The sequence below is a fragment of the Pongo pygmaeus genome, chromosome 20 (assembly GCF_028885625.2).
Source record: "Pongo pygmaeus isolate AG05252 chromosome 20, NHGRI_mPonPyg2-v2.0_pri, whole genome shotgun sequence".
Taxonomy (NCBI): Eukaryota; Metazoa; Chordata; class Mammalia; order Primates; family Hominidae; genus Pongo; species Pongo pygmaeus.
This window is the reverse complement of record NC_072393.2, coordinates 2,983,279-3,000,410: the sequence shown is the minus strand read 5'-3', so window position 1 is coordinate 3,000,410 and position 17,132 is coordinate 2,983,279. Positions and strand designations below refer to the sequence as shown.

The 17,132-nt window shown below is 56.1% G+C and overlaps 1 protein-coding gene and 1 long non-coding RNA gene across 2 annotated transcripts in view; one reads left to right on the top strand and one right to left on the bottom strand.

Annotated features, from left to right (window-relative positions):
- The first annotated feature begins 7,228 nt into the window (after positions 1-7,228).
- On the top strand, positions 7,229-9,581 carry LOC129020217 (uncharacterized). Its single transcript, XR_008495783.2, has 2 exons — positions 7,229-7,728; positions 7,922-9,581. It is a non-coding gene; the product is annotated as an uncharacterized LOC129020217 (long non-coding RNA).
- GNA11 (G protein subunit alpha 11) overlaps positions 8,331-17,132 on the bottom strand; it is a 29,893-nt gene continuing 21,091 nt past the window's right edge. The window contains exons 5-7 of the mRNA XM_054464263.2: positions 13,771-13,900; positions 13,465-13,618; positions 8,331-11,327 (exon numbers count right to left, since the gene is read on the bottom strand). Coding sequence (XP_054320238.1) covers positions 11,137-11,327; positions 13,465-13,618; positions 13,771-13,900 — 475 coding nt within the window. The 3' untranslated portion in view covers positions 8,331-11,136. The remainder of the gene's footprint in view (positions 11,328-13,464; positions 13,619-13,770; positions 13,901-17,132) is intronic.

The following is a 17,132-nucleotide window of genomic DNA, read 5'->3' as shown; positions in this document are numbered from 1 at the left end:
ACTCGTGGCCTCAAGTGATCAACCCATCTCAGCCTCCCAAAATGCTGGGATTACAGGCGTGAGCCACCGCACCCCACCCTAATTTTTTTATTTTTGTAGAGATGGGTTTCTCTGCGTTGCCTAGGCTGCTCAGGAGCTCCTGGCCTCCCACCTCAGCCTCCCAAAACATTGGGATTACAGGCGTGAACCACTGCACCTGGTCCAGAAAGTAGCTTTTGAGACTGGCTTCTTTCAGTTAGCATTTGCGATTCCTCTGTGTTGCTGAGTGTATCAGAAGTGCGTTGCTTTGGATGGTCCAGTGGTATTCCCCTGTGTGGATGCATTCCTGTTTATCCAACCGTGAGGGACATTTTGGTTGCTTCCAGTTTGAGGTGATCATGAACAGAGCTGCTATATACATTTGTGTACTTTTTTTTTTTTTTTGAGACAGAGTTTTGCTCTTGTTGCCCAGGCTAGAGTGTAATGGCGTGATCTTGGCTCATTGCAACCTCCCCCTCCCAGACTCAAGTGATTCTCCTGCCTCAGCCTTCCGAGTAGCTGGAATTACAGGCGTGTGCCACCACACCTAGCTAATTTTTGTATTTTTAGTAGAGACGGGGGTTTCACCATGTTGACCAGGCTGGTCTTGATGACCTCAGGTGATCCACCCACCTCAGCCTCCCAAAGTGCTGGGATTACAGGCATCAGACACCGCGCCTGGCCAATGATATTTTTGTTGTTGTTGTTTAGCTGTGGTTTGTTATAGATGCCCTTTATCAGGTTGAGGAAGTTCCTTTCTACTCCTAGTTTGCTTAGAATTTTTATCATGAATGAATGTTGAATTGTATCAAATGTATTTTCTTTATCTATTGATATGATCATGTGGTTTTTCTTTAGTCTGTTAATATGGCAAGTTATATTGACTGATTTTCCAATGTTGAGCTTGTCTTGTATTCCTGGGATAAATGCCACCTGGTGGTGAGGTAGTTTTCTTTCTATATATCGCTGGATTTCATTATTTCACTTGCTAATATTTTGTTAAGGATTTTAGTGTCTATGTTTTTGAGTATACTGATCTGTAATTTCCTTGTACTGTCTTTAATTTTGGTATCAGGATAATACTGGCCTCATAAAATGAGTTGGGAAGTATTCCATCCTCTTCTATTTTCTGAAACAGATTGCAAATAATTTGATGTTATTTTTTTCTTTAAATGTTTGATAGGATTCACCACTAAAACCATCTGGGCCTAAAGTTTTATTTTATTTTTTATTTTTTATTTTTTGTTGTTGTTGTTTTTTGAGACAGAGTCTTGCTCTGTTGCCCAGGCTGGAGTGCAGTGGCATGATCTTGGCTCACTGCAAGCTCTGCCTCCTGGGTTCACGCCATTCTCCTGTATCAACCTCCCCAGTAGCTGGGACTACAGGCACCCACCACCATGCCCAGGTAATTTTTTTGTATTTTTAGTAGAGACCAGGTTTCACCGTGGTAGCCAGGATGGTCTCAATCTCCTGACCTCATGATCCGCCCACCTCGGCCTCCCAAATGTTTTATCCTTTAGAAGACTTTAACTTCAAATTCTGTTTCTTTAATACGTATAGGACCGTTCAGGTTTTCTGTTTCTTGAGTGAGTTTTGGTAGCTTGTGTCTCTCGAGAAATTGGTCCATTTCCTTTAAGTTGTCAAATTTATGTGCATACACTTATCTGTAGTGTTCCCTTATTATCCTTTAAATTTCTTTAGGGCGAGTAATGATATCCCCTTCTTTGTGCCTGTTGCTGGTAATTTCTTTCTCTTTCTCTTTCTCTCTGGGGGGTGAATCTAGACTAAAGGTTTATCAATTTCATTAATTTTTTTTCAAAGAACCAGCTTATGGCTTTATTGATTTTTCTATATTGTTTTTCTATTTTTTATTCCATTGATTTCTATTCTATTATTTTCTCTTTAGTTTGTGTGTAGTTTGCTCTTCTCTTTCTAATTTCTTGGGAGTAGAAGCTTAAAATATTAGATCTTTCAGGCCAGGCGCGGTGGCTCACAGCTGTAATCCCAAAAATTTGGGAAGCCAATGCAGGTGGATCACCTGAGGTCAGGAGTTTGAGACCAGCCTGGACAACATGGAGAAACCCTGTCACTACTAAAATACAAAAATTAGCCGGGTGTGGTGGCAGGTGCCTGTAATTCCAGCTACTCAGGACGCTGAGACAGGAGAATCACTTGAACCTGGGAGGCAGAGGCTGCAGTGAGCTGAGATTGCACCACTGCACTCCAGCCTGGGCAACAGAGGGAGACTCAGTCTCAAAAAAAAAAAAAATTAGACCTTTCTTCTTTTCCAATATAAGTATTTTAATGTTATAAATATTTCTCTAATCACTGCTTTAGCTGCATCCCACGCATTTTGGTAAGTTGTATTTTCATTTCCATTCAGTTCAATGTCTTTTCTAATTTCCCTTGAGGCTTCCTCTTTAACCCATTTAAAGTAATGAGTTGCTTAACTCTCAAATATTTAAAGACTTTTCAGATACCAATCATTCTGTTACTGATTTCTAGTTTGATTCTGTTATGGTCAAAGAACATGCTTTGAATGATTTCAATTATTTTATTTTTATTTATTTATTTGAGACGGAATCTTGCTCTGTTGCCAGGCTGGAGTGCAGTGGTGCAATCTCAGCTCACTGCAACCTTTGCCTCCTGGGTTCAGGCTATTCTCCTGCCTCAGCCTCCCGAGTAGCTGGGATTACAGGCGTGAGCCACCACACCCAGCCTGATTTCAGTTATTTTAAATTTGATAAGATTTGCTTTGTGACCAAGAATATGGCCTATCTTGGTGAATATCCCATGTACTTTTGGAAAGAACATACAGGCCGGGCACTGTGGCTCACGGCCGTAATCCCAGCACTTTGGGAGGCTGAGGCAGGAAGACTGCTTGAGCCCAGGAGATTGAAACCAGCCTGGGGAACTTGGTAAGACCCCATCTCCTCAAAAAATTGAAAAATTAGCCAGGTGTGGTGGCACATGCCTATAGTCCCAGCTACTCAGGAGGTGGGACAGGAGGATCATTTGAGCTCAGGAATTAGAAGAGGCAGTGAGCCACTGCACACTCCAGCCTGCAAGACAAAACAAGACCCTTCTTTTCAGAGAAAAAGACGAGAAAAGAACATATATTCTGCTGTTGTTCATTGGGGTGTTCTATATAAATGTCAGTTAGGTCAGTGTGATTGACCATGGCATTCAGATCTTCTGTATTCTTGCTGATTTTCAGTCTGCTTCTCCTATTGGTTACTGAGAGAGAAGTGTTGAAGTCTGGAAGCATAATTGTAGATTTGTCTATTTCTCCTTTTTTTTTTTTTTTTTTTTTTTTTTTTGAGAGAACCTTGCTCTGTCACCCAGGCTAGAGTGCAGTGGCACGATCTCAGCTCACTGCAACCTCTGCCTCCTGGGTTCAAGTGATTCTCCTGCCTCAGCCTCCTGAGTAGCTGGGATTACAGTCACCTGCCATTATACCCAGCTAATTTTTTGTATTTTTAGTAGAGACGGGGTTTCACCATGTTGGCCAGGCTGGTCTCAAACTCCTGACCTCGTGATTCACCTGCCTCGGCCTCCCAATATTTCTTCTTTTAATTCCGTCCATTTTTGCTTCATATAGTTTGTAAACACACATTTAGGATTAATATGTCCTGCCGGGCATAGTGGCTCACGCCTGTAATCCCCACACTTTGGGAGGCCACGGTGGGCAGATCGCTTGAGCTCAGGAGTTTGAGACCAGCCTGGGCAACATGGTGAGACCCCGTCTCTACCAAAAATACAAAAAATTAGCCAGCCATGGTGGCATGCGCTTCTGGTTCCAGCTACTCGGGAGGCTGAGGTGGGAGGATCACTTGAGCCCAAGAGGTGGAGGTTGCAGTGAGCCAAGATCACACCACTGCACTCCAGCCGGGGTGACAAAGCAAGACCCCGTCTCAAAAAGAAAAAAAAAAAAGATTAGTATGTCCTTTTGGTGAATTCATCCTCTTACTATTTATTATGTAATGTTCCCTCTTCCTTGCTTTTCTTTATAGATTTACAATGGACTTTTTAAATCCTAAAAATCAGCCAGACGTGGTGGCTCATGCCTGTAATCCCAGTACTTTGGGAGGCCAAGGCGGGCAGATCGCGAGGTCAGCAGTTCGAGACCAGCCTGGCCAACATGGTGAAACCCCCGTCTCTACTAAAAATACAAAAAATTAGCTGGGTATAATGGCAGGTGACTGTAATCCCAGCTACTCGGGCAGCTGAGGCAGGAGAATCACTTGAACCCGGGAGGCAGAGGTTGAGGTGAGCAGAGACCGCACCATTGTACTCCAGCCTGGGCAGCAGAGCAAGACTCCATCTCAAAAAAAATAAATAAATCCTCAAAATCATGGTGAATTTTTGCCAGTTTTGAACTTTATGCACACAGAATTACATAAAATGACTTCAGGTATGTCTGGCTTCTATCATTCCACGTGATGTTTGTGTGATGAACTCATTTTGTACATGGTTGTGGTTCATTAATCCTGATTGCCATAGACTATTCCTCTGGATGAATAAACTACAATCTATTCATCCATTCTACTGTTGATGGGCATTTGGTTAAATTTCAGTTTGGGGCTGTCATGAATAGGGCAGCTATGGGCATTTGGTACATGTCTTTTGTGATTATATGTGTGGCTTTCTGTAGATAAATACCCAATGGTAGAATTGCTGGGTTATAAAGTATTTCGTAGATAGTAACTATCTTTTGCCAAAGTGCATGCACCAATTTACACTTCCAATAACTCCAAGATTTTGCTTTTTTTTTTTTTGAGACAGAGTCTCGCCCTGTTGCCCAGGCTGGAGTGCAGTGGCGCAATCTTGGCTCACTGCAAGCTCTGCCTCCCCGGTTCATGCCATTCTCCTGCCTCAGCCTCCCAAGTAGCTGGGACTACAGGCACCCGCCACCACACCCGGCTAATTTTTTGTATTTTTAGCAGAGACCGGGTTTCACAGTGTTAGTCAGGATGGTCTCAATCTCCCGACCTCATGATCTGCCCGCCTCGGCTTCCCAAAGTGCTGGAATTACAGGCGTGAGCCACCACGCCCAGCCACCTTTTTTTTTTAGAGAAAGTTTCACTCTGTCACCCAGGCTGGAGTGCAATGACACGATCTTGGCTCACTGAAACCTCTGCCTCCCGGTTCAAGTGATTCTCCTGCCTCAGCCTCCCGAGTAGCTGGGACTACAGGCGCCCACCACCACACCCAGCTAATTTTTGTATCTTTGGTAGAGACAGAGTTTCACCTTGTTGACCAGGCTGGTCTCGAACTCCTGACCTCAAGTGATTCGCCCACCTCAGCCTCCCAAAGTGTTGGAATTAGAGGCGTGAGCCACCACGCCCGACTAATTTTTGTATTTTTAGTAGAGATGGGTATGAGCCACTGCACCCGGCCTATTTGTTTATTTATCTTGAGGAGTCTCACTTCTTCGCCCAGGCTAGAGTGCAGTGGCATCATCTCGGCTCACTGCAACCTTTGCCTCCCAGGTTCAAACGATTGTTGTGCCTCAGCCTCCCAAGTAGCTGGGACTACAGGCATGCGCCACCACAGCCGGCTAATTTTTTGAATTTTAAATAGAGACGAAGTTTCACCATGTAGGCCAGGCTGGTCTCGAACTTCAGACCTCAAATGATCTGCCCGCCTCAGCCTCCTAAAGTGCTGGAATAACAGGCATGAGCCACTGCACCCTGCCTCCTCGGAATTTTTAAACAGGGACCCTGTGTTTTCATTTTGTTCCAGGCCCTATGTATTCTGCAGGGGGTGCTGGAGCTGCCTGCCCAGCTGAACAGGCTGGGGCTGTTGTCAAGACCTAGGAAGGACCGGCCAGCCGTCAGGGCAAGCTGCCTCAGGCAAGACGCTCACCCTCTGTGCCTCAGTTTTCCTTTTAGGATGGGCCGGGGGCTAGGGGCAGGCAAGGAGCTGTCTGGGGCGACTCCTGCTGGCCACTGGGGGTACTACACGCACCTGCGATATCCATGCCGGGCCCAGCTCCCCTCAGCCCTCAACGCCCCTTAGCTGACTCCCCCACCTCTGCTTCTGCCACCTGGTCCACCCCTATCATCGCCACCTGCACCAGCCTAGTCCCCTGGCTCCCGCCCTCGCCCCTGTCTGTCCTCCCAGCAGCAGCCACCAGAGGCCGCCTATGAGCACCTGTCAGGTCCTGTCCCTGCTCTGCCTGCATCCCTCCACGGCTCCCACCTCTCTCTGAGGGTAAAAGCCCAACCCTCCCTGCCCTCCCCGCTCCCTCTCTCCCCTTCCCTCCGCTCCAACCACACGGGCCTCCTCGCTGCTCCTCCAACACACCAGGCATGGTCCTGCCCCAGGGCCTTTGCACAAGCTGTGCCTCTGCCTGGCTCACCCTTAGGCCACAGCGTGGCTCCTTCCCTTCCTGTCTCCCAGGATGCTACTCACGCACCACTTTCTCAGGATTTTCCTGTACAGTCCACCAGGAACAGCCCACCAGAATCAGCCACCATTGGCTGGCCGCGGTGGCTCACACCTGTAATCCCAGCACTTTGGGAGGCCAAGGTGGGCGGATCACCAGAGGTCAGGAGTTCGAGACAAGCCTGGCCAACATGGTGAAACCCCGTCTCTACTAAAAATACAAAAATTAGCTGGGTGTGGTGGCGGGTGCCTGTAGTCCCAGCTACTCAGGAGGCTGAGGCAAGAGAATTGCTTGAACCCAGGAGGCACGGGTTGAGGTGAGCTGAGATCGCACCACTGCACTCCAGCCTGGGTGACAGAGCTAGACTTCGTCTCAAAAAAAAAAAAAAAAAAAAAAGCCACCATCTCCCCATCCTGTCCCACTTCCGTGCTCCATTTCTCTTCCTAGATGAAGTCATGCTGGTGCATGCCACCCTCTCCGCTGTACTGTAGTATCTAGGGCAGTGTCGGGCCCAGCAAGGGTCCTCAAGGCCTGACGGACAGGCCTATCAGACTCAATGAAACTGAAAGAGGATGTGGGGAAATTGCACCCTTGTGCACAGCTGGCGCGATGTGACAGGGCACAGCTGCTGTGGAAAACAGTCGGGCGGCTCCCCAAAAAATTAAAATAGAGGCCGGGCGCGGTGGCCCACGCCTGTAATCCCAGCACTTTGAGAGGCCGAGGTGGGAGGATCACGAGGTCAAGATGGAGACCATCCTGGCCAACATGGTGAAACCCCATATCTACTAAAAATACAAAAATTAGCCGGGCGTGATGGCGGGCACCTGTAGTCCCAGCTACTCAGGAGGCTGAAGCAGGAGAATTGGTTGAACCCGGGAGGTGGAGGTTGCAGTGAGCCGAGATCGCACCACTGCATTCCAGCCTGGCGACAGAGCGAGACTCCTCAAGGTGCATCCAAAAAAAGAAAGACCAGAGGACCCAGCAATGCTACCTCTGGATGCACACACACAAGGAAGGACAGGACGGACTCAAACAGAAGCTTGCACACGCAGGTGCACAGCAGCACGACTGCCAACAGCCACAAGGTGGAAACCACCCAGACGTCCATTGATGAGAGATGGATCAACACAGCGTGGCCCATCCACACAGTGGAATATTACTGAGCCACAAAAAGGAAGAGAATCCGGACACGGGCTTCAGCATGGATGCACCTTGAGGACATCACGCTCAGTGAGAGACGCCGGAGACACAGAAGGACACACCCCGCATGGTTCCACTCCTAGGAGGTCCATAGAGCCTGAGATTCACGGCGACAGAAGGTAGGATGGGGGGTGCCGGGCGCTGGGGAGGGGGACAGGGAGTGAGTGTTTCGTGGGGACAGAGTTTCAATTTGGGAAGATACAAGTTCTGGAGAGGATGGTGATGGCTGCACAAGCGTGTGGATACACTTAATGTCACTGAGCTGTGCACTGAGAAATTTGTTATTTGTATTTTACAATTTTTTTTCAAAAGGAAAAAATAACTGAAGGAAGGCTGCAGAGGTCCCACATCCGCAGCTTACAGAAACGGAGGCCTGGAGGGCATGGCTTCCCCACTGGCGCCCTGGAAGGTGAGGGGCAGGCTGGCCTGGGACCTGGGCTCCTCCCCGTCTCACTCCCTTGTCCCCAGCCCCCAAACAAGGTGGCGTTTCCCAAGCGGGTTGCTCTGGCCTGGTGCTAGTGAAATGAACTTGTAGTGAAGGGTCAAACAAGATGACAGGGAAGGGGCCCCGGGACACCGTGCGGAGGCACCCAGGCGGCCCCACTGAGGTCAGGCAATGCCCTAGGCAACTCCAGGGCTCCTGGGGGCCAGGCCTCTGCACACTCCCCCCCAGCCCCCTTCGAAGGCCAACAGGAAATAAACCAGAAGGGGGCCGCCAGCATTTAGGAACAAAATTTATTCCAATTTAAAACAGAGTTCATTTCAGGAGAAAGATATGAAAAGTCGACTTCCATCGGTGTCTGGGTTAAGGGTCAGGGCCAGTGGCTGTGGGAGGTGACACTGAGCCGCTCCTCAGCCCCTCCTCCCATCCCCGACGCGCACAACACATGCATTTCAAATGGTAAAAGGCTTAAAAACAGCTTGTATAGAATATTCTTTTTTAAATAGATTAAGGTTGAAATTGTCTGAAATCAGGACTGTGTAATATACAAGTATCACCGGGTCCCGTCCACCAGGCCAGCCACAGGATCCGCTGCCACCACTGGGGGACACTGGCATGGGGATGCCCCCCTGGGGGAGCCGGGGGACCCAGGGCATGGGTTCGCAGTGGCCGGGCGGGGGCTGCTGCCGCCTGGGCATAACATGGTCGGAGAAGGTGGTCGGCACTCACAAGAAAGCGTTGGCAGGTGAGATTCACCAAGGTAAAAACACACCCCACATGTGGCCCCATAAGTGGCAAGGGTGGGGGTTGGCTGTCCCTGCCCCTGGGTGCCACTGGCACAAGAACCACTGCCTGGGACTCTCCTGGGGCAGGCACCCCTGACCCGGGCCTGCAACACCTACCTCCACTTTTTTGGGGGGCAGGAGATCAGGCACTCAGACCCAGAGGATCCAGGCCAAGACGTTTTGGTGGCCCCAGCCCAGCTCTGGGATGCTTGGCACGGCCCCCTCCCTGGGAAGGCCTAATACTTAGCCCCGCAGCGCCCCGGCCTCTGTGCTGGGCGACTCCACCCTCAGGCCACAGCCAGGTCACCTTGTGCAATCTGGGCCCTCAGAGATGCCACAAGCACAGGCCCCCCAGAGGGCTCCGCTGCTGGAAAAGGTTGCAGCGGCCCTGCCAGGGGTGGCCCCATCTGCTCCCCCAGGGCACCGCCGGGCCCCAGCACTCGCCGTGGGGGGCTTCTGGCGCCAACCCTCTTAGGTAGACACCTGCACAAAAAAAAGATGCTTCTGGGTGAGACAGAAGTGGTGTGGGGAAGTCGGTGGGGGTCCCGCCAGCCCCGTCTCCCCATGGGGCTGATCACCAGAAATGTAGCTGCCCTGACCTGGTCTCCCCTGACCCCTCCACGGGGCTCCCCGCTCTTCTGCCCCTGGAAGCCAGCAGACAGCCCTGCAGACGAGGAGGCCAGGGCAGGCCTGACAGTGGCGGGCAGGCAGGCGGCAACTGCTGGTCGGGGTGGTCATATTTTGGGGCTTTCGTCATCTGTCGAGGCCAGAAGCAGCTGTGCAGGGTCCCGGCGTGGCGGCGGGCGAAGGCAGCACAGGCGATCCATCCCTGGGACAGCCGTGCGAAGCCCGGAACCACAGGGCGCCGTAGTGTTCAGTCAACAGCAGACGAAAAAGCCACCTCCCCACAGTCCCCTCGTTCCCCACCTTCCGAGTCTCTCAGGGAGAACCAGTCTCGGTGCCTCAGTGCCTCAAGGGGCCCCGGGAGGCGGCCCCCGGGGCTGTGGCTCAGTGCGGCGTGGCCTGGCGGGCTCCCCCTCGGGCCGTGGCTGTGGCCAGCCAGGCCTGGAAGCTGCCAAGGCCGGTGCCTGCCGCCACCTTCCACGCGCCCCTGGCCAAAGTGCGAGTGCTGGCTTCCCGCTCCCCGGGGGCGGCGCTCGGGGGCAGGCACAAGTGCTTGGGACAAGGCCACTCAGAGCTGCTGGCCACGTCCCTCTCTCTGCCTCTCGGGTACACACCTGAGAATATTCTGTAAAAGTCCCCACCCACCCTCACTCTTTCCAAATTGGTGACATCACAAAGTGGAACGAAACAGAAAGAAACGCCCCCATCCAAGTGGTCTTTCTCCCAGTGTCACCGGGGGACCATCCCTCCAGCCGCCCAGCCCATGTGGGCTCCGGTGGGGTACGCTCCAGCCAGGACAGGGTGGCCGTGCAGCCCTCCGGAGTCCCCGGGCAGCCCCAAGCGGCCAGTGTTGGCCCTGGAGGAACAGCCCAGAGGAGCCCCCATGGCTCCAGCCCGGGGACCCTTCCCAGCCTCTGCAGAGGGACGGGGAACCCGGCTATGAGAGAGGGCGCAGGGCCTTTCTTCAACCTGCGAGTCAGGTGTTCTTTTCCCTCAAAAAAAAAAAAAAAAAAAAAAAAAGGATAGGCACTTCCCAGGGTGGGCGACTGAGGGAGCCCCCCACCCCCTCTTCAGGAGTCCAGTGGGCAAAGCACAGCGTTGATTTGTGAAGAGGCGAGGTGCGCTGGGCATCAATAACTTAAAAAAGGGGAAAAACGTCCGTCTCCGAGTCTCCACGCCTTTCGTGATGAAGAAAAGAAGCGGGCAGGAGGAAGAAAAAGCAGGTGGGGTTGGAAGGACAGCCATGGGGGGCTGCGGGATGGGGGCGCATGACTGGCTGCGGGGCGGGGCCCCATGCTGGCTGGCAGGGGCTCTGTGAGGCCCAGAGTCACTGGGGGCACGGGACGCTTGGGTGTTTTATGTTTCGTTGCTTTTTTTTTCTTTCTTTTTCTTTTTTTTTTTTTAGAAAAAAGCGAGCCATAAGTCAAGGCCAGAAAAAGGCTGCCTTTGCTGTTGACAAAAGGTGAGAAGGTGCGCGAAGTGTACGGAGGGAGAGATGTACATCCCCTGATAACTGTGAAATAAAAACCGTTTGTTAAAAATATGAAAAAAAAAATCTCCTCCCGCGGGCAGAGGCCCCGGCCCGGACTTGGCAGCGCCACCCGCCCGGCAGCCGCAGGCTCCGTGGAAGGAAGGTCCTGCCCCGTGTCTCCGCCCCATCTCCCGGGCCTGGGCGCTCAGACCAGGTTGTACTCCTTGAGGTTGAGCTGCAGAATGGTGTCCTTCACAGCCGCAAACACGAAGCGGATGTTCTCCGTGTCGGTGGCACACGTGAAGTGTGAGTAGATGATCTTGTCGCTGTCGGGGTTCAGGTCCACAAACATCTTCAGGATGAACTCCCGCGCCGCCTGGGCGTCCCGCTGGGGCCCTGGGGGAGGGCGGAGGGTGAGGCTGTGCCCCAGCCCGGCCCAGGGCGAGGGACACGTGGGCCCCTTTGTCACTCCCAGGGGATGAGTGAGTAAGGCCCATGGCCCACCCAGCTCGACCTCCAGCCCAGAGCCCACTGCATGCCTGACGGGCCGAAGCTCCCCTCCCTCCCCGGGTAAGCTGCGGTGCCAATCCCACTGCAGCCCCAGGGCACTGCTGTCACGGCCCAGGCCTCCAACTTGGGGCTCTGCACCCCCCACTGCTCCCTCTGCTCAGCCCTCTGCTGGCTTCTATCCACTCAGCTCCACAGCCACAACCTTCCAGGGCAGGCCTCTGGCATGGCTGCCCTGCGAAGGCCCAGGGTGAGAGGAGAGGCCCCCAGGACTGGGCACAGAGCCCACAGAGCAGGAACAGCGGCCCCCCCCCACCCATGGCACCCCTGCTGCAGGCAGTGCCTTGGAGATGTCCCGGGGCTCCAGCAGGGGTGCTGTTTCCCCTCCACCACCCTGGACAATGCGGGCCACCCGCCCAGTAACTCCTGCCTGCCCCGGTGGAAAGGCCCCTGGGGGTGTTCAGGGGGCTGCTCTGGGGACTGGCAGGACAGAGGTCCATGCCCCAGTCCCTTGGCCTCCCCCTACCAGGGCTCCCTGAGCCCACAGGACAGGCTGCCGGGCAGGGGCCACGTGCGGCTGGAGCAGGTGCAGCGCCCCCCGCCACTCCCCTGCCCAGGGACAGCAGGGCCCTGTGCCTGCAGCCAGCGGCCGAGGCTACACTATGTGCCAGACCCCTCCCTCCCGCTGCACATCCAGAGGTAGGGCACCCTGAGGGGTCCTCCTGAAGCTGACACCCGAGACTCACGGGAGGAGCACAGATCCGGGGTGGAAACGAGGGCGCCAGAGCTGCCCGGGGCCTCACTGTGCCTGGCAGGGACAGCTCTGAGTGGTGACAGCGCTAACGGCAGCCACTGACCACACAGACGAGGGCACACAACACCCTCCCCGGGCCGTCATCCCCAGGCCCACAGAGGGCTGGGCATGTGAAGACCCTCAGTGCTCAGCTGCCCTGACACAGCCCTGTGGGGCAGGGGCCACGTAGGGAGGGAGGGGTCCAAGGGTGGGGGCACTAGGACACAGAGGAGGATGCAGGGACTACCACCAAGGTCCCCACGGGGCTGTGCTGGCAGTGTGCATGAACACTTCCTGTGAGACCCCTCCCATATGAGATCACCTATACAGGACACCCCCATACGACAACTCCCTCCTGTACAAGACCCACCGATACAAGACTCCCCCTCCCATGGTGCCCTCCTTGTACGAGACCCCTCCCACCTGAGATCCCACCCCCACGAGACCCCTCCCACCTGAGATCCCACCCCCACGAGACCCCTCCCACCTGAGATCCCACCCCCACGAGACCCCTCCCACCCGAGATCCCCCTGCCCTACGAGACCCCTCCCACCTGAGATCCCACCCCCACGAGACCCCTCCCACCCGAGATCCCCCTGCCCTACGAGACCCCTCCCACCTGAGATCCCACCCCCATGAGACCCCTCCCACCCGAGATCCCCCTGCCCTACGAGACCCCTCCCACCCGAGATCCCCCTGCCCTACGAGACCCCTCCTACCCAAGATCCCCCTGCCCAAGACCCCTCCCACCCAAGACACCCTGCCCGAGACACCGCCCACCTGAAACCCCCCTGCCCGAGACCCCTCCCACCTGAGATCCCCCGCCCGAGACCCCTCCCACCCGAGACGCCCCTGCCCGAGATCCCTCCCACCCAAGATCCCCCACCCGACACCCCTCCCACCCAACACCCCTCCCACCCGAGATCCCCCGCCCAAGACCCCTCCCACCCGAGACCACCTGCCTGAGACCCCTCCCACCCGAGACCCCTCCTGTATAAGGAGTCCCTGCATTAGCAGATCTCCCACAGGTGTAAGACACCCGCGTTGGAGAACTCGTTCCCATACAGGCCCCCTCACACGAGACCTCCCTTCCCTGAGACCCCACTCCTGTACATGACACCTCTCATCAGACACCCTCCCTTAGAGCTCCTGGCCTGTATGAGCTCCTCTCCCATACCAGCCCCCACCCCGTAAGGCCCTGCCCACGGGCCCCCGTGCCGCAGCCCGGCGCACCGTCGAACTCAGGGAAGTAGTCCACCAGGTGCGAGTACAGGATCTTGTCCTCCAGCAGGTCCTTCTTGTTGAGGAAGAGGATGACGGAGGAGTTCTGGAACCAGGGGTAGGTGATGATGGTCCGGAACAAGGCTTTGCTCTCCTCCATCCGGTTCTGGCGGGAGCAAAGGCAGCGGGAATCAGAGGGGCCCTCCCTGCTGCACACAGCCCAAGGGGCAGCTGAGGGGACCCAGGTGAGGGGACCCAGGCTCGGCGGGTGGGGAAGGCCCGGCCCCCAACGCTGCCCCTGCTCAGGGCAGGGCCCACCTCGTTGTCCGACTCCACCAGGACTTGGTCGTATTCGCTGAGGGCGACGAGAAACATGATGGATGTCACGTTCTCAAAGCAGTGGATCCACTTCCTCCGCTCCGACCGCTGGCCCCCCACATCCACCATCCTGAAAGGACACAGCGCCAGGACTCAGCCACCTGGGGCCCCAAGGCCCAGTCTGCAATCGCAGGACGGCTCCCACCCAGGCCCCTCCTGCCACACCAGACTGACAGCGGCTGGAGCAGGAAGAGCACCCACTGTTAGAACCAGCAAGGACGCTCTCAGAGAGCGGCCACACCGCCTCCGGGAGTGACCACTGCAGACCCTTCCCTCACTGGCAAAGGGGCCTGAGGCCACTGGGCCCAGGGAAGCGGGCGCTAGTGTGGGGGTATAAGGAACCCAGAGGATTCTGGGTGCCAGCTGCTGCGGGAACCTGTGATGGGTGCCCAGGGACCCTATGTCCGGCATCTGGATGTCACCCTGAGCACAGAAGCCTTTCCCCTCACTGGGGCCAGGGACACAGATGTTCACCAAGCGTCGCTCGCAGGAGTAAACACTGATGCCACGGTTGCTCCCTGCAGGGACCCTCCAGTGACGGCTGCAGAGGGCAGAGTTGCCGGTATCCTCCTGGGGCAGAAGAGCAGGCGCAGCGCCCCACCCCGCGTGGTGAGCAGCTCAATCTCACACTCTCAGGCCACACACAAGCGGGAGAAAGAAAATCAGCTCAGACGATGTCTGCGGGCGTGCGTTCCTTACGGGACGTTTGCCTCTTTCTACTTGTGACTTCTCTAAGTTTTCTATAATAAGGAAAGGCACTTTGGTCTTCTTGAAAGAATACAAAGGCAGAAGCGGAGAGTGCCCCTCAGGCCTCGGCCCCAGGCCCCAGGGAAGGCCGGGGTTCCTGCAACTCTGCCGAGGAGAGCGGGGCTGCCTTGGGCATGTGAGTGGTGAAATCCACCTGGTCTGGTCTGCGGAGGAGTCCAGCAGGCACAGGTGGATGACAGATGTGCCAGGTGACTCTAAGGGACAAGAGGGCCCGCACCAACAGCTGCGGCCGGGCGGGAGGGCAATGGGTGTGCCGACACCAGGCCACAGCCCGTCTGGAGCGCGAGGCCTCTCCTGCACGCCTGTGGCGGCTGGTGGGGCTGGGATCCGGGTCCCCCCGTGTCTTGTCCCCACCTGAGGGAGCAGGAGCCTCTCGTCACACACTGGGACGATCCCACCAGCCTTCAAGGCCTCTAGACAGGGATCAGGCCTCCAGCTGCACCCCACAGCACCTGGCCGGCCCTCTGCCGGCTCGTGGTGGACAGTGGTGGCTGACAGAGAAACAACAGCAGCAGAGAAGTAGGCTCAGGACGGGGGTCTGCACCCAGCACAGAGGGCACAGCTGGGCCGGGCGCGGTGGCTCACGCCTATAATCCCAGCACTTTGGGAGGCCGAGGCGGGCGGATCACGAGGTCAGGAGATCAAGACCATCCTGGCTACCACGGTGAAACCCCGTCTCTACTAAAAAATACAAAAAATTAGCCAGGCGTGGTGGCGGGCGCCTGTAGTCCCAGCTACTCGGGAGGCTGAGGTAGGAGAATGGCGCGAACCCGGGAGGCGGAGCTTGCAGTGAGCCCAGATTGCGCCACTGCACTCCAGCCTGAGCGACAGAGTGAGACTCCGTCTCAAACAAACAAACAAACAAACAAAAAAGAGGGCACAGCCGGAGCAGCCGGAGCCAGGAAGGGCCCGGAAGATGGTGGGGAGGAGGTGACACACCCGGCCTGAGCTCAGGGAGGGGACAGGATATTTCTGACAGAGGACACAGAGGCCTGCGCTGTTAAGAGGCCAGCATGGGGCTTCGAGGGGACCCTGAGACACGAGGTGGGGAGGGGACATTCGTGCCACACCCTGGCCTGTGCCCGCTCACCTCAGCTTTATCCTGGGGTCATGAGCCCCGTGTGAATAAAAAAGAAGAAAAACTTGAATTCTCGTAACAATATATACCATCGCCCATGTCCAGAGAAGACATTGCAGCTTCTGAGGGCCCAGAGCCTGCTCGGGTCCCCGGGAACCACCCCAGAGCTTGGTGTTCCTTGGCTTGTGGCCACGTTGCTCCATCCCTGCCTCCATCTTCACACCGCATCCTCCCTGCCTGCGCTGGGAGGCCGAGCTGGGAGGACAGGTGGGGAGAACAGGCAGACGGCAGGGGGTGGCACCCCCAGCCCTGGGGTGGGTCTCAGGGCAGGGCCCTCAAGGAAAACCCCACAGACTTCCCGGAACCCTCACAATGGCCTCAGCAGTGCACCAGCTGGGTGGGGACACCCTGGCGGGGAGGTGCCATTCCCTCATGAGGACCAGTGCCAGGACGAGCTTGTGATGCAGGGGAAGGCACCCGCAACTGGAGCCACCGCGAGGCCCTCCAGGACAGAGCCGGCTAGCGCCACACACGCACGAACACCAGAACCCGGGGACAGCTCTGATCTGGAAACAGGGTCTGTGCGGATGTCACTGGTTAGGATAACGTCACACAGAGGTAGGGTGGCCCTGGCCAAGGACAGGTTATAAGAGAACAGAGACAAAGGCGCAGGCGGGGAGGATGCCGCATGAGGATGGGGGCAGGGATGGGGCAGCGCGGCCACAAGCCAAGGATGCGGCCACCACTAGGAGCCAAGTGAGGCCTGGGCAGATCCCCTCGGCCTCAGAAGGACCCGGCCCCGCCCACACCTGCAACTCAGCCTTCTGGCCTCCAGCACTGGGCGGGAATAAAGGCCTGTGGTGGGAGTCTCACGCCCGACACCAGCAGCCCAGGACAGGCACACATAAAGCCGGGACCTCGGCGCTGGAGATGTTATACCGGTCCAGGAGCCAGGCAGGCAGGGTCCACGTTCTCAGGGACAGCAGAGTCCAGCCAGCTGCGCAGCCTACCGGCACAGGACCCACTGAGGGTCCCCAGGGAGAACTCAGCTCTGCTGGCCGGCCCCCAGCCACAGGGGACCTGGAGCCCCGGAGGCCCGGCAGGATCCGCAGGGGCAGCCCGTGAAGAACAGAATCCACCCCACACCACCCAGCTCCTCCACCCCAGCCTGGAGCCCTCCTCCCCTCTCAGTCCCTATGACCCCTCCTTCCCTCGCAGCCTCGGTCCCCATGAGCCCCCTCCCCTGGCAGCCTCGGTCCCTATGACCCCTCCCGCACCCTGCGGCACCCCCTGCTCCGGCCGGCACTCCAGACCCCAGCCCCATGCTGGCTCCATCTAGGCCCCCGGCCCGTCCTGGAGGCCCTGTCAAATGTCTTCCCTGCCAAGTCTCTTTGGCTGCCGGTCTGGATGGATGTGGCCACATCCCCCCACACCCCCACAGCTCCTTCCCTGTGTG